Consider the following 16,546-nt stretch of genomic DNA (forward strand, 5'->3'; position numbering starts at 1 on the left):
AAAAAAAAAAAAAAGTTGAATTTACAATCTTCTCAATTCTGTTATTTCTTCAATGTCCTGTTTTATGAAAAAATACCACCTTCCATTTAGTTGCTCAGGTTAGAAACCTCGGACTTAGCCTTATTTCCTTCCTCTCTTTCACTCTTCATATCCAGTAATAATAACAATTATTATTATTATTATTATTTTAACAAGAAAATAGCAACTAACACTTACAGAGGGCTATGTGCTAGGTACTAACTGTTTTAGGCACTTAGTATGTATCAACTCATTTAATCTTCACAGCAACCCTAGGAAATAAATGCTGTCATTATTCCTATTTTACAAATAAGAAAACAAGAAAGAAGGTTGAAGTAACTTGTCCAAGGTCCATAGCCACCAAGTGGAAGAGTTTGATTTAGAACCTAAGCTGCTGGGCAGCACGGCGTACACCCTTCAACCACTACATTCTAATGCCTCCAATCAACCAAGTCCTGTCATTTCTTAACTCCTATCTCATGACCTGACTCCCTTACTCTTCCTCCAGCCCACTTCAAGCCATGTCACCTCTTAAGTAAACTGTTGTAAGAGCCTCCAGATTGGTCTTCATTCAGTGAACCCAGAGGCCCCATAGTCTTTGGGATAAGAGATACAGGAAGGATTATAATCTTGTGTGGTAAGTGTGGTATTGAAGTCTGCACAGACCCAAGTGCCATGGGATTGCTCTGAATGAGAATCCAGAGAGAACTTCATGGAGACCTGGGACTTGAGAGTGAGGAGTTCAAAGACAGAGAAAGAAAAGAAGGAGTGGAGGTGATTCCACTCAATGGTACAAAAGAGGCATGAGATGCTTGAGAACTGCAAGAATTTGTGTGTGGCACATGCTGGGGCTAGAAAGTAGGCAGGGACAATCTGGGAAGGGCTATGTACAGCAGGCCCTTGGCATTCATAGATAGCCTGCCACAAATTATCCCTCAAATCTGTAACAAGTTCTAAGACAGATGGTGAGGTGATAAATGAGCCCAGGTGACATATCTTAGTGTATAGTATTAACATTTTAACTGTATTAAGTCTTCCAATCCATGACATGGGATGTCTTACCATTTATCTGTGTCTTCTTTAATTACTTTCAGCAACATTTTGTAGTTTTCAGTGTACAAGTCTTTCACTTCTTTGGTTAAGTTTATTCCTAAGTAAAAGATTATTTGTATTTCTATACATTAGCAATGAACAACCTAAAAATAAAATTAAGAAAAACAATTCTATTTATAATACCATCAAAATGAATAAAATACATAGGAATATATTTAACAAAAGAAAACTACAAAACTTTCTTGAAAATTAAGGAAGACCTAAAATAAAAGGAAAGACATCTGATGTTCATTTATTAAAAGACTTACTATTGTTAAGAAACCAGTATTCCCTCAAATGATCTGCAGATTAAATGTAAGTCCTATCAGAATTCCAATTGCCTTTTTGACAGAAATTGATACACTGAACCTAAAATTCATATAAAAATTCAAGGTACCTAGAACAGTCAAAATAATCTTAAAAAAAAAAAGCCAAGTTGGAGGACTCACTTCCTGATGTCAAAACTTATTGCAAAGCTACAGTAATCAAAACTGTGTAGTAGTGGCATAAGTGGAATCAAATTGAGAGTCCAGAAGTAAACTCATACATTTTTGGTCAATTAAGTTTTGACAAGGATTCCAAGATAATTCAATGGGGGAAAGGACAGTCTTTTCAATAAATGGTGCTGGTACAACTGGATAGCCACATGCAAATAAATGAATTTTGATCTTTACCTCACACCATATACAAAAATAACTCAGAATGAATCAAAGATCTAAACATAAACTTATAAAACTCTTACAAATATATAACATAAATCTTTGTAACATTGCATTAGGCAATGGTTTCTGAGGTAAAACATCTAAAGCACAAGCAAAGAAAACACCCAGAAAAAAATTGGATGTCATCAAAATGAAAAACCTTTGTGCATCAAAGGACAACATCAAGAAAGTAAAAATCTAACCTGCAGGGGCTTCCCTGGTGGCGCAGTGGTTGGGAGTCCGCCTGCCGATGCAGGGGACGTGGGTTCGTGCCCCGGTCTGGGAGGATCCCACATGCCACGGAGCGGCTGGGCCCGTGAGCCATGGCCGCTAAGCCTGTGCGTCCGGAGCCTGTGCTCCGCGGTGGGAAAGGCCACAGCGGTGAGAGGCCCACGTACTGCAAGAAAAAAAGGGGGGGAAAAAAAAAAAACTAACCTGCAGAATCGGAGAAAATATTTGCAAATCATGTATTTGGTAGGGGTGTGGTATCCAGAATATATAAAGGACACTCAACAATTTAAAAGACAGGTAACCCAATTTAAAAATGGACAAAGGATTTAAATAGATGTTTCTGAAAAGAAGATTTACAACTGGCCAGTAAGCACACGAAAAGATGTTCAACATCGTTAATCATCAGGGAAATGCACATCGAAACCACACTGAGGAACCACTTGATATCCACTAGGAGAGCTATAACAAAAAAAGACTGACAATAAGTGTTACTGATGTGGAGAAATAGGAACCTTCGTGCATTGCTAGTGGGAATGTAAAAAGATGCAGATGCTGTGTAAAAGAGTTTAGCAGTTCCTTAGAACTTGAAACAAAGAGTTACCATATAATCTAGTAATTCCATTCCTAGCTATGTACTTAACAGAATTGAAAACATATGTCCACACAAAAACTTGTACACAAATGTTTATTATTCATAATAGCCCAAGAGTAGAAACAATCCAGTATCTCTCCACTGATGAATGGATATACATGATTTGGTATATCCATAGAATAGAATATTATTCATCCTTGAAAAGGAATGAAGTGCTGATTCATGCTAAAATATAGGTGAAATCATGAAAACATGCTAAATAAAAGAAGTTAGACACAAAAGGCCACATATTGTATAATTCCATTTATATCAAATGTCCAGAATAGGCAAATCCTTACAGACAGAAAGTAGATTACTGGTTGCCAGAGACTCGGGGGGGAGGGATGGTGAGTGACTGCTAATGATATGGGGTTATTTTGGGGGGTGACAACAACCTTGTGAATACAATAAAGACCACTGAATTGTACACTTTAAAATGGTGAACTTTATGGCATGTGAATTATATCTCAATTTTAAAAACTAAGAAGAAAGATTTAAAAATAAAATTGACAACATTTATTTTGGAAACCATTGCATAAGCACATCCAGACTATTAAAAGTGGCTGTGTCATGGAGAGGACAGTCATCCTGAAGGCTGCTTCCTAGCCTTCTCTCCCCTTCCAATGTGCCTTCTCTGGTTGTGGGTCCCTGCCTTTCATCCTTGCCTCTTTCGCAGTGTCCTGATTCTGCGTGTAGTACCTCCCAGTAAAATTTCAGCCTTGCCTTCTCAATCAGTCTGAATCTGAAGCCAACTTTCTGATTTTCTAGAATTGAGTCAGCTTGCTTCTCTTTGATGTTGGTAAGCCCTACTTAACCTCAAAATTCATCCTTAAAAAAAAAAAAGATGCAATTACTGGCATCCCACTAGCAAGCAATAATGCCAAAGAGAAAAGAAAATGGGACATTTCAAAAAGAAAAACATGAAACAAGTGCAGGGAAAAGGGAGGACCCTCTCCCATATTGTAAATTTCAGCTTTCTATAACAATTGTTCCTCATGATGGAGTTCAGGTATGTTCTTGAGAAGCCTGCTAGGGTCCTAGAGTTTCTCTTTGGAATTTCTGACATTTCAGTGAGAGTTTTCAAATATAGTTTAACATTTCTATAACCTATTTATTTTAAAGACTGGTAGTCAAGTAGGAAACAGATTGGATGGGAGACAGGATGACACTTGTTTTCCATGATAAGGGAGAGTTTTGTATCGAGAAAGTGAATATAGAGGGATGGAGGTCAGAGAGAAATCAATGAGATGGGAAGTCCCAAAGCAGGCAAGAGGGAAGGGGCCAGATCAAGGACACAGGCAGAGGGGATGTGGCAAAAACAGAGGTGACATCTGTTCCTTGGAGACTGGAGAGAAGGACGGGTGCTCGAGTGTGGATAAGGTGGCTCTGAAATGGGCAAAGAGGAACAATAAGGAAGCTATACGTAACCTATACCATGAACTAGTAAGTTCCTAGTTGACTTTGCTTTGGGGATGACTTTATGTGTAAAACTAATGTTGCAAATATGAATTCACATTTCCTTAGAGTGTTTTTTTTTTCATTTTAGACTTTTAGGACCTTAAAGAACTTATGTGAAGTGACTGAAGAATCAAAATGACACACAAGCATTCATCTCACCCAACATTTAATTTAGTTTCACTAGAAAGTTTTCATTACTTTTTATAATTCTACCGCTACTAAATGATCACAGTATAGTAGACCAATTCTCAGTTTTTAAAAGAAAAGAACTCTTTTACATTCTCTGGTCTCATAACCTGAAAGGGATGGGGGTCGACAGTCATGTTCTGGACCCCACTGTCAGCTCCAGAAAAGAGCTCTCTCAAGGCTGCCACAGCGCTGTCACCCTTAGCCTCCAACACAGCATCTCACTCGTATTTGACCAATTCAGTTTAAGTGAACATTTCAAATAAATCACTAAGAAGCACTGTAGCTGGTCATTTCTTGCCAGCATACATCAGCTTTCACTCCACTAAGTGAAATTCTGATCCAAAAAGTTCTTTACCTAAATAGTTTATCAATATTTTAAATCAGAATTGCAAATAATGAACTCCACTAGCTTGTTGGGGAAAAAAAATGAGTTCGTTGTGCATCCTACTGTATTCCAAGAGTAAGGAAAATCTATCAAATCAACATTTGTAGATGAGAATTATACTCAGGATTGGAAGGGCCCCTTAAATATCTAACCTCTTTTTATTTATTTTTATTTTTTTTAACCCCTTTTTAAATGTGTTGATCTATTACAGTCCTGCCAAATGGCAGTTCAACCTAAACCCAAACATCCCCTATTGGTGACAGTTCACATCCAAGTTATTAGAGAACTCTGTAAAAAAGAATTTCCATAGAATAAATAGAAAGCTTTTGCCTATGGCTTCTGCCCTCTGGCCTAGTTCTGTGGCTCCCACAGGGCCACACAGAACAAGTCCAAGGCCTCTTTAATGTGTCTGTTCTCCAGAGGCTAAAGATAGAAATCAAGAAAGCTTTCTAATATCTATAATTCACATCCTTGGCAAATAGCCTTAAACATTATTTGGGGGAAATTGATGCACTTGCAAATTTACTTTCTAGATAGTAAGGGAACAATTCATCTATTCCTGAGGTGATAAAAATTTTCAACCTTCATCAACTGTTATTGAAAATTCTTAACTTTCTATGTGCTACAAAGTTTAAAATAAACTAAGTTTGCAAACACATCATGCTAAATACATCAAATTATTTAATTTTTTTATTATCACAATTGACATATATTACGTGAAAGAAATGACAGAAGTATTATAATAAAACATTTTGAAAGAAAATTTACACAATTAGGCCAATAGCCATCAAATAGCTTTGGGCCTATCTTAAAACACCAAGAGTTTTGATCAGACTATAGTGAGACACTGAACATTTCATTAACAAAAATACTGGCATGAGCCACAATGTATTCTGGTTGTCACTAACAAGGAATATTGCATTTAAACAACTATGCACTGCAATTCTAACACACTAGGTGTTCATACACTGCAGTTAACCCCTGAAGCTTTAAGCTACCAGGAATTCCTATATTTTCTATGCACAAAATTTACTTTGTGCATTATTGGAATCACATTTCCAGTTTTCAAATCTCTTCCCCCCCCGATACATGCAGTATGTCATACGTGGCAGAGAGCATGCCAGCTTCTCCTGTTTAACTAATAGCACATTGCTTATTACCTCAAGAGTTTTATGCTAATCTTGGAGTTTCTGCTTTAGCTCTCATCTCCTAGAAACAAAGTAAAGCATTCTGAGAACCTATTCCAGGAATAATTTTTTATGCATAGGAAAATAAAGCATTTCATATAAGCACGTCTGAAAATCCAAGAGGCATTCTGATTAAACACTCCCTGGATCCTAGCTACTACTTTAAAATGAAAATCTAACATAAGCCATCTACAAATTCTTATCTGGAATTTGTATTCTTTGCCTGGAAATAAATGATTCCCAGGCTTCATTTCCGAATGGATGAGGAGAGCAAAGAAACTGACATCCTACATTAACTGACAATAGATACAGGTAACTTAGGTAGAAGTTTATGGATTTAATTCTTTACAAGAATACACTTGCGCTACAAAGGTGAGAAATTAGAATGGTAAATTATCAGATGGCAAAAAGTAATGGCACTTAAACAAAGGTGTCAATATAACTTATGGTAAAATGTGCCATATAAGGCTGCTAGAATCAGCAGATTTACAAGATTTCAAAATACTTTTTATCAAGTAAGAAGGGAATTGGAATTTGAACCTGATATCCCTTCCTGCCATGCCTCCAGCAGACAAATATTCCTGTGGAATTAAGTCTACTGAATTGAGTCTACAAGAACCAAATCAAACAATTCTAGTTTCTCCTTCTTTTACAGATTGAAAAGAAACCAAGCTCTGTTCCACTCCCAACCCCCCCCCCCAATCCCAGCACAGGACACATCCTTTCAAGGTGTATACAAAACCTCCTGGCATGTTTGGGCAAGCTATAATCCAGATACCATTATCAAGACTACTGTGATACGAGAACAAAACATCAGACCAACATTGAGAATACCCTAGTTAGGCATCACGAAAATCACGCACTTAAAGAATATGCCGCTAACTGCCAAATTTGGGCCATTATAGCTGTTCTTAAATTGAAAATTTACACTAATATAAACTAGATCTGTGTATATGTCTACATGTATGTATATGTGCGTATGTGTGTGTGTGTAATTTTCATGCAATGATCTTAAAGCTTTGGAGACAGGGTTATTAGCCTAATTTCAAGGCTTGTCCATATAGCAGTACTGATGTGCACCAACTCTGCTAAAGGGCAGGATAATGAAAAAGACCATGGCACAAATTTTTAAACAATTTTAGGTTTAATTACATAATGCACCTGTAGATGTTCTAGCATAAACACAATTGTAAAAATCTACATCCTATTTTAGGGTATTTTTCCACCTCCCCTCCCTTAAAAGCTGTACATTTATAAAAAAATGTGACTCTCAAGCAAAATAAACTTTTTTTTTTTTTTTGCAACATACAAAATAAGTTAAATGATTCAGAAGGTCTTGAGCCATTAAGTTTCCCAATGATTGTGTTCTGGGCCATTCATAAGCACGACATGCAGCTAGCTCCTGGTCTAAGAACAGAACTCAATAAATACATGTCAAACAAAATCCCAAACACTTGAATTAGATTTCTTTAGAAACTGATGAAAGTCAAGAAAATATATAGTTAGGGTTAACAATTCCATTCTTAACTTACATCATCCAGTGGCAAAATGAACAAGGCAGGTCACTCAGTCCCTAGTGCATTTTCTAGCTTGTACCGGTTTGGCAAAAAACACAAATGTAGTTCCTTTAAAAATGTTTTTTCTCATTCAAAATGTCTAAGGAGCTTAATTAATAAATTTCTACTTGTCCAATAATTTGTTATGCCCTCTCATATAACTTATGCATAGGATAGACATCTTAGTTATTAAAATAAAAATCTTTAACTGAAATCACTACAATGTGTCAGAATTGGGTTTGCAGCATTTCCCAGAGCAAAATGGTATAAACATAAAATGAAAAAAAATTGAGCTTACATGACAAAAATGAAAAAATTCACTAATGGAATCATATCCTAATCAATTTCTGAGAGGGTTTATATGAATTTTTAAAAAGTGTCGAGTGTACCATCTAGAGTAGCTATATACCAAGAGCACTACATTTTTGCTTATTAATGACTGCTTGCTTGCTGGAGAATGACAATCTTCAATATATGTTACATAGTTACTTAGCAATTCTTGGCACTCAAAATGTTAATGATAATTTAAGAGTGAAATATTTTGAAAACAAATTATTAAGCATACACATAACAAAATAACTCAGTTTAAATACATTGATAGCAAAGGGTCTTGTCTTTCAGGATTGGTATAAAAACAATGAAGTAAATCAGCAGTTAGCTTGCCACTTCCAAGGTAGGTTTACAGGTACAAACTGGGAATGGTGGATAAAATAGGAATGGAATTTATTCTAAGAAAGTTTAATAACAGATATTAAGCAGAGGACTAGGTAGATACAGAAGGTATGCAGTCTTGGCATTCTTGCTTCTTGGGAGAACCAGGATGTTAAACCAAGAAGAGGAACTTCACTATTTTTCTCTAGGCTTTGTGTAATTAAATGATGTTCATAATTTCACATCAGTTACAATTATGTCTTATTTTTTATAGTGTCAAATAATTTCAAAGGGTTCATTTTTATTTCTTCTAACATCTAAGATATGTATATACATATTAATTTATATATATATATACACACATACATATATATGTTTATTCCATTTAAAAAAAGATCTGGGTCTTTGAATACTTGTCCTATCACTGTGAGGCAATGCCATGAATCAGGGACCTGTTTGTTCCACTGTGTTGGTGAAGGGCAGTTCACAACTTTTTCTGAATATTAAACTTGTAAATTCATTAGGTTCCTTTCAATTCACAAACATAAGCTAAAAAGGCATTCCTTGTGACAGAGGAAATTCCATCAGTCCCACTTAAAAATAGCTAACATTTCCCCAACTTTTAAACTCTAAATAACAGTAAACACCTACATTTTTCTTAATATATGTTCTTTGCCCAAATGCATATTATGGGATGGGTTCTATCAACCAAAAAGTAAAAACTGGAGTTTGTAATGTCCTGTTAATTTATTTAAAAATCTTTTTTTCAACAACTTCTTTAGCATTTGAAGTCCTTGATTCTTTGGTAGATCATTTAAAAAAAATTATCAGTAGACATGAATTTATTCTAAATGAAACTCCTTTTAATTCTCGGAATCTGCAACCTTGACCAACTGGAAAAAGATGTGCCAAGGAAACCTGACCTCAATAAATCACGTATATTCTTGAGAATGTTGCTGCCGTCATTCTCTAGTAATGTGCCAACAACAGAAAATGTTTACACGAAACACTATTTCATCAGCACAAGTCTACAAAACCAAAACATGTTATTTTCAGTCTCAGTTCTTTTCACATATTTTAATTCAAAGTTTCTGCTTTGTGAAAATTTGTCTAGTTTTCAAACCTTTACAGAAACTGCAAACTAAATATTCTGAGTACTAAACTACATCTCCCCTTAATATATTTGCTATAGACTGTGGAGTTTGATACTGGGAGTCCAATTTGTATTTCCAAAAAGGGGGCTTAAAGTATTAAAGGACTCTATTACATGGCAGCTATTGGGAGCCTAAAATCCATGGTTAGTACTCTAATTACAAGGATCCAAAATGTTCTAAACTCTAGATGAACTGCTGCTTTCCTATACTCTGTCCCGTTCCTAATGACTGAATTATGTCTTTGGAAATAGAAAATTCACTTTTTCCTACATTTTGTTCTTTTTTAACTTCTTCAAAGCATGTTCAGAGTTAGTATTTCAGCAACCACAGACTCTTTGAGGGACTGAATCTAAACACCAAGCAGCAGAATTGTTTTTGAACTGTTCAACGTTTAATCAGCCATAACTAACCTACCTGCATGATAGCAATTTGTAACTATCAGGTGCTTAGATTGCACTCTTTGTAGATGAAGCATAGTTAACTGGTTTAATCAGAATGTGAAGGGAATGCAAAGGGAAACACTATCAAGTTCACAAACACTGAATTCAAGTTTGGTAAATAACAGGCAGCAAAAATGGTATCAATGTCAGTGGGACATTTGCTAAATAGAATACTCAGTCCTTACTAAGATAAAAATTACCTTTTGCTCTCTATAGCAGAAGAGTAAAAAGAGCTCCTTATTTCACATTAGGCATCCTGTAAAATAAATAATCTACCCATTTAATACTTCTTCTTGTCATTTGCTTAACTGAAGAAAACTAATAGGCTGAAGCAGAAGCTGGTGTGTCCAGAGGTAGAGAGAGGGTACATGGGAGTTTCTGCACCTTAGTGGCTTTACCCAGTGGGACTAAAATGGTAGCGGGAGACTGGGGGCAGGATAGGCCACCTGCTCATTCTAACCACTTACCTTGCATTAATAGGAATCCTTCTATTGCCTGCCTGTTTTAGATAGTTAAAAAGGCCAACATTCTTAACTGACTTTCAAATAAATGAAACAAACCTAGCCAGAAAGCAGGCTTGGTAAGTGAATGTGGCTCCTTACATAGCCCTACTTACTGTCTGTGAATGTAAGCCCTTCCCTCCCTTCTGGTGGAACACTGTCTCAAAATAAAAATCACAACTTGCTTGGAACCACATGCTATTGGTGCATCCTATTTTTAGGCTGCTTTCATTCTTTTATTTTTTATACAGATACATATACACTGCTAGAATCAAAGCAAAAATATCAATGGGTAGGTACTACAGAACTAAAGTGAAACAAAACAAAAAAAAACAAGAACCAACAAGTGAAAAACAACAGCTATAAACTTTCAAGGCCAAAAGATAAGATTTAAGGGCAACACCTGTGGAGAGAGGAAAAGGAGTATAAAGTTTCTAGAGAGGTATTTATAATGCAAGTCTAATGCCAGCTTTTTAATAATAAAAAAGAGAAGTGCTTTACTACACACTGACTAGCACATATAATGCTTAATTTGGAAAGAAAAATTAATGAAGTTCCTTGGGCCAGCAGCAGATATGGTGTGTCCATTGCCGGCAACAGACACAGCACAGGAACAGAAAACCCAATCCCAGGGCAAAAGTATTCACAGAAGTAATGGCTGAAGGTTTCAGAATATGACAGGCAAGGTTTAATCACAAGTGCTACACTTTGTACAATGTTATTTATGGCTCTGCCTGAAATTTTACAGCTGTAACAGAAACTAAGACAAGTTCATATTTTAGTGTCAATTACATGTTAGATATTTAGTTAGTTACAAACCCCTTTTTCTTGAAACAAAGGGCTTTATCTTTCTTTAAAGTGTTGAGATGTTTGAAAAGGATGTCATACCTATTAAGTACATTGGCGGTTTTCAATTAATTCTATATTGGTCGTGTGACTATTAATGAATTTTAATAGAAGTCTAATGGCCAAAGGCCAAAACTACATTCAAACCCTGCTAATATATCCAGGCAGATAGGAAATTCCAACACACACACACACACACACACACACACACACACACACACACACACACACACTAAAACTCAAACTAAAAACCTCCCAAAGGAACTGCTTTGTTTGTAGACTTCAATTTGAAGTAGATACTAAGGGCAAGAATAGACCAGTTAAAATTCACCTGAAAATCCTTTCCCCTTCTACAAATGTGCTAAAACACTGCGGTCAGCTTAGCATCCATCTGTTCGTGTATGTTATGTATAGATGTACTTGCTTTAAAATGATATTTCAGATATTTAAATATTAAGTGGCTAGAAGACAAGAGTTACACTATCTGCAAAGTTTACAGCCCCCTCGGTCCTTATGAAAGACCACACTCACCTCACTAATAATTCTCCATGACAGCATATTAAAGGCCACCTCATCACCACTGCATAAAGCTGGTTTAAAAAATTTTTTACTAGCACAATCTGGTTGTCAAAGCTTCATTATACATTTTACTGTACAAATGCTTTTCAGATGGTTTTTTTTTTTAAACAACAAACTCCGCTATAAGAGAAACTTAGGTTAGAGTTTTTTACGATGGTACTTTTTCAGTCTCTTTATTAAGTGTGGTTATCTCCAATAGTAAACAAGCTGATTTCATGAATGCTGTTACTAAATGACTTATGTATGATGTTATCTACAATTCTCAAACTGCAATAATACAGACGTGAACTTTTAAGCAGTTTGTTAATCATCATCTATGCCATGAATGTTTAAATATAATATATATTTAATATGAAAAAGCTAAAGCACAAGTGCTTTCTCCCACCCCTAATTCTGTTTTTGGGCCCTCACAGATTCGGAATGCATTCTTATCCACCCTTTTCACAAAGTCAGGAGAGCTCAGGAAATATAAAGTCAAAAATATACAAATCTTTGTTGTTACAATAAGATTTTTTTCCCACGACTGAAATTACCAAGGACCATGAACTTGGAAAAAGAAAATCAAAAGGAATTTACAGCAATTATTTATCTTCAAAGTTCAAAACTGGTCACTTCACAGAAAGACTTCAAGGTCTGTTGAAATTTTTCTTCTAAAAAGTCATTCTGTAGTGGAGTTTTCTAGGAAAAATAAAACAGCTTTTAATAACTGGCCCGCTGGTGTGAGAGCTACCGTGGAATAAATTAGCACAAAAATGGAAAAAAGTCTTATAACTGTTCACTGTTACAGACATAATCAACAAGGTCAGTCACTCTCAAAAGCTCATCTTCCTCCTCTTCTGGTGCCCCTGCCTCCTGCCCACCACTTGTCCCATTGGGGGCCAGGCTTGCACTGGTTGTGCTGTTGTCCTTGGGGGTCTGAGGCTTCTCAGTTGGCTTGCCAATCAAGTTCTCAATGGCTTTGCCAGGACTCTGTCCATTGGTGGAAGGTAAGTCCACTAAGCTATAGTCCAAAGGGCTCCCCACCTTGCCTACATTTTCAAAGTCCTCTTCCTCATCACTGTCTATCCGATAGGGCTTTTTGGTGCTCTCTTGTTCTGAGGGCAGAACCCTGGGCTGGCTGTCATGGGCAGGCTGATCTGCATCTCCATGAGCATTGTCACAACTCTCCTCTTCGTCTGTCTCGATCCGGTGTAGCCGTTTTCGGGATGGTTTACCTTCCTCTTCCTCCTCATCTGCTTCTGAATACTCATCTGTGCTTCGACCCCGCTTTCGAACTGACCGCTTTGATTCTTTAGCTAGCTCATCATCTTCAGAATTCTTGGATATATAGCTCTCTAGAATAAACAGCACATTTAAGCCATTGGCACAGTTAACCATTAACAGAGCTAAGTAATTCTCCTTTAACAGATTTAAGTAATTCTCCTTTTCCTCCCCATATTCATCCCATGTCCTGCTTTCAGACTTGCTTGTACATAACTATTTCCCTTCAATAACTGGCCTTATTTCTCTCTCCTCTCAGTCCCACAACAATGCCCAATGTGATTCACAGTATACTTTGCCCGTGATTTTAGGAAAGAGCAGAATCCTTAAATTAAATGAAGATAGGCTGGTCACAAACTAAGCAACTCCTTCCCACTAGCCCTCAAATTAGGGAGTCATGTAAACATACTGATAAGGAAAGAAACTAAGCACCCAATTCAGGACATCTGAAATACTGCGCTAACTCTTATTCCATGTTATTCAATGTCCTTGGTGGTCCTTAAACGTCTTCTCTTGTTTATACTTGACTCACCTGGTCTCATCGCTTTACATACCATCCATATGCCAATGACTCTCACATTTGTTTTAGGCAACCAATCCATAGGTTCCAGACTCATGTATCAAACTGCCTGCTCAACATCTATGCCTGGATTTCTAAACAGGCAGAACCAAGCTCCTAAACTTCTTCCTCAAACCTGCACCATTCTGGTCTCCACCATCTTAGTTATTGGCAACTCTATTCTTCCAATCGCTCAGTCATCCGTGATTCCTTTCTTTCTCCCATCTAACCCAGTAGTAAATCCTATGGGTCTACTTCCCAACTAGATGCCTAGATTTCCTCCCTGTCCCCTTCAATGTACTCATAATACAGATACCATAGCAAATTAAAATGTAAGTCAGATCGTATCACTCCTCTGCTCAAAATCCTCCAATTATTTCTCATCTCACACAGAATAAATTCCAAAGTCTATACAATGGTTTACTGTACCATCTAATATGGTATCCACTAATCACATGTGGGTATCAACATTTTTTTCAGGTCTTTACTCAAATGTTGTCTTCTGAGTGAGGCATTCCTTTGGTACCCTATCTGAAATTTCACCTACGCTCCTTTTCTCCTTTACTTTTCTCCGTAGCATTTATCTCCACCTAATATATCATATATTCTGCTCATTTATCATGTTTATTGTCTCTCTTCCCCCAACTAAAGTAAGAGTTACATGACAGAGTTATACGTTTTTGGTTATTCTTTTCACTCTTCTATTCCCAGTGCCGAGGACAGTGACTAGTTCAGTAAGTATTTATTTTTAATAGTTGAATTAATGAATTTATATCTGTCTTTAATGACACATGAAGATAAATATACATTCACCCAGATGTTTACTTCCCTCCTTTAATCTCCCATATCCAAACATTTTTTTCCCATGCTCTCCTGGCTTGGGCTCAAACTTAAATGACAAGGATCTATGAAAGCAAATAATCTTCAAAACAGACCATAAACAATGGAGAAATAAATATATAAAAAAGAAATGGGGGAAGGTAAGGGTTAGACTCATTTAAAATGAACTTGGGAAGAACTCTGGAATAACTACAAAGACTAAACGGATATCACAAGTTCATATTTTAGATCTTTTCCTGTACTTCTGGTATGGGACACAGCTAAAGCTATTAAGAAATAAAAGTTTACCAACTAAAGCTCACTGTTATGGTGGAGACAGACAGTAGGCACCCTTGGTTTGGAACTGTTCAGGTATTCAGGACATAGAAGGTTATTTCAAAATGAGGGCCATAAATAATAAGGGAGCAGAAGAAATCTTGTTCAGATCATAATTTTCTGATACTCTTCTAGTTTCAATGAAGAATTTAATTATTACAATGAAGACCTTAAAAGTTAGTATCTTATCAAGTATCAGTTATTTAAACTATAAGTTGACCAGGCATAAAATAATGGGTTTTGTCTCACAGATATTACGGGTTATATTAAATTTCTAAGAAATGGTACAGAATCATCATCCTGAGTTCACTTTATAATTTGTACTGCTGCCTTGTCCAAACTTCTGTAAACTGGAGAGCTATTCCTTACCTTCACTCTCTGAGCTGGAAAGCCTACGCTTGTGAACTCGTCTGATTTCTTTACCACGTCGTAAACTCTTCTGGGAACCATCACTTTCTGAATCTTCTTTGTAGTTAATTTGTCTTTTCTGGTTCCTCCTTGACCGCCTTCGACGAGTTTCTACAAAATCATCACTAAAACCATCACTAAAATCACTTTCTGTTAAAAAAAAAAAAAAAAGAGAGAGAGAAAGGAAAAAGAAATCAAGCACATTTTTTAAAAAAAAATTTATTTCTGGCCGTGCCATGCAGCACGTGGGATCTTAATTCCCTGCCCAGGGATTGAACCCGGGACTCCTGCATTGGAAGTGCAGAGTCTTAACCACTGGACCAGCAGGGAAGTCCCATCAAGTACAAATTTTAATTCCACTAAATAGAAAAGTAGTTAGCTTAGGTTATAAAAATATAAAGCTATTAGGCAGAGTTCAGTCATAACTTTTAAATGAACAGTAACTTTCATGTCTCTCATTTTCTTCTTAATAATATGAGTACATCTGGGGGGGCTTTAATGCCAAACCTCACAAATGTATCCTATTAGCAGTCAATCCTCAAGATTAAAAAATGTTTTACAGGGAATTCCCTGGCGGTTCAGTGGTTAGGACTCCGCACTCTCACTGCCAAGGGCCTGGGTTCAATCCCTGGTGGCGGAACTGATATCCTGCGGTGCGGCCAAAAAAAAAAAAAAACAAACAAAAAAAACCCCTTTTTACATAATCCTTATCTCATACAACCTAGAGCTACCCAGTGAGCTGCATGGCTGCCACAACTGCTCTTCTTGGTGGATAGTTACTATTTTGCCTCATGATAATCTGCTATTTCTATATATATGTAGCTGTATGGCTACAGTCATAGCTTCACAATGTACTGCAGAGGTTAAACTATCTAACCACAAAAAACTGATGAGCCTGTTTCAAATAAGTACAGAACTGGAGTTATATTTTTGCCTTTTTTCCATGCGGAATTAAAATCTGCTAAATACAGCTCATGGGACTACTTTAACTTTCAAAGCACTGCTAAATAGCACTATTCTTGTCATGTCACCTCTGATCAATAAACCAAAGTCACACTATGGCATTGTGTCAGAGAAGTTTTTCAGGAATGCTAACAAATTCCACTGAATCATCATACCTAGCTTTGTTTTCTAATGGATTTCAAATATTTCAAAACAGCTAGCCAGTAGTTTAAAGGGGTCCCCACTGGCCAAATCTAGGGCAAAGTGTATCAAAATAGTGATGGTAACATACCATATCCACCGACTGAAATAAGAATCTGTAAGTCCACACTGATACAAAGAAATAAATATATCGGGGAGAAGAGAAAGCTCTTCCTTACAGAACACCAAGTATTAAATATAAAAGGAAGGAAGGAGTTAGAAAACTCATGAATAAATGCTAAAGCTAGTGGGTGAAACATCTGATAAGGAACAGGATATTTACAGTCTCAGAATATCTTCCTATGAATTATTTATTAATTACAAAGGGAAAATAATAGAGAGACCTGGAGGACATACATTAACTCTGTGATATTCTTGTCAAAAATGTATAACTAGAATCTAA

The 16,546-nt window shown here is 36.5% G+C and overlaps 1 protein-coding gene across 2 annotated transcripts in view; it reads right to left on the reverse strand.

Annotated features, from left to right (window-relative positions):
• Positions 1–7,017: 7,017 nt before the first annotated feature.
• RSF1 (remodeling and spacing factor 1) overlaps positions 7,018–16,546 on the reverse strand; it is a 169,909-nt gene continuing 160,380 nt past the window's right edge. The window contains exons 15-16 of one of the 2 annotated variants that reach the window (XM_022593906.3): positions 14,962–15,150; positions 7,018–12,296 (exon numbers count right to left, since the gene is read on the reverse strand). In XM_022593906.3, the coding sequence (XP_022449614.1) occupies positions 12,277–12,296; positions 14,962–15,150 (209 nt within the window). In that variant the 3' untranslated portion in view covers positions 7,018–12,276. Of the gene's footprint in view, positions 12,953–14,961; positions 15,151–16,546 lie in introns of both variants that reach the window. The other variant, XM_022593903.3, reaches the window with a different exon arrangement.

Source organism: Delphinapterus leucas, chromosome 7, assembly GCF_059928025.1.
Source record: "Delphinapterus leucas isolate spDelLeu-1000000601 "Yukka" chromosome 7, BTC_Dleu_Yukka2, whole genome shotgun sequence".
Lineage (NCBI taxonomy): Eukaryota > Metazoa > Chordata > Mammalia > Artiodactyla > Monodontidae > Delphinapterus > Delphinapterus leucas.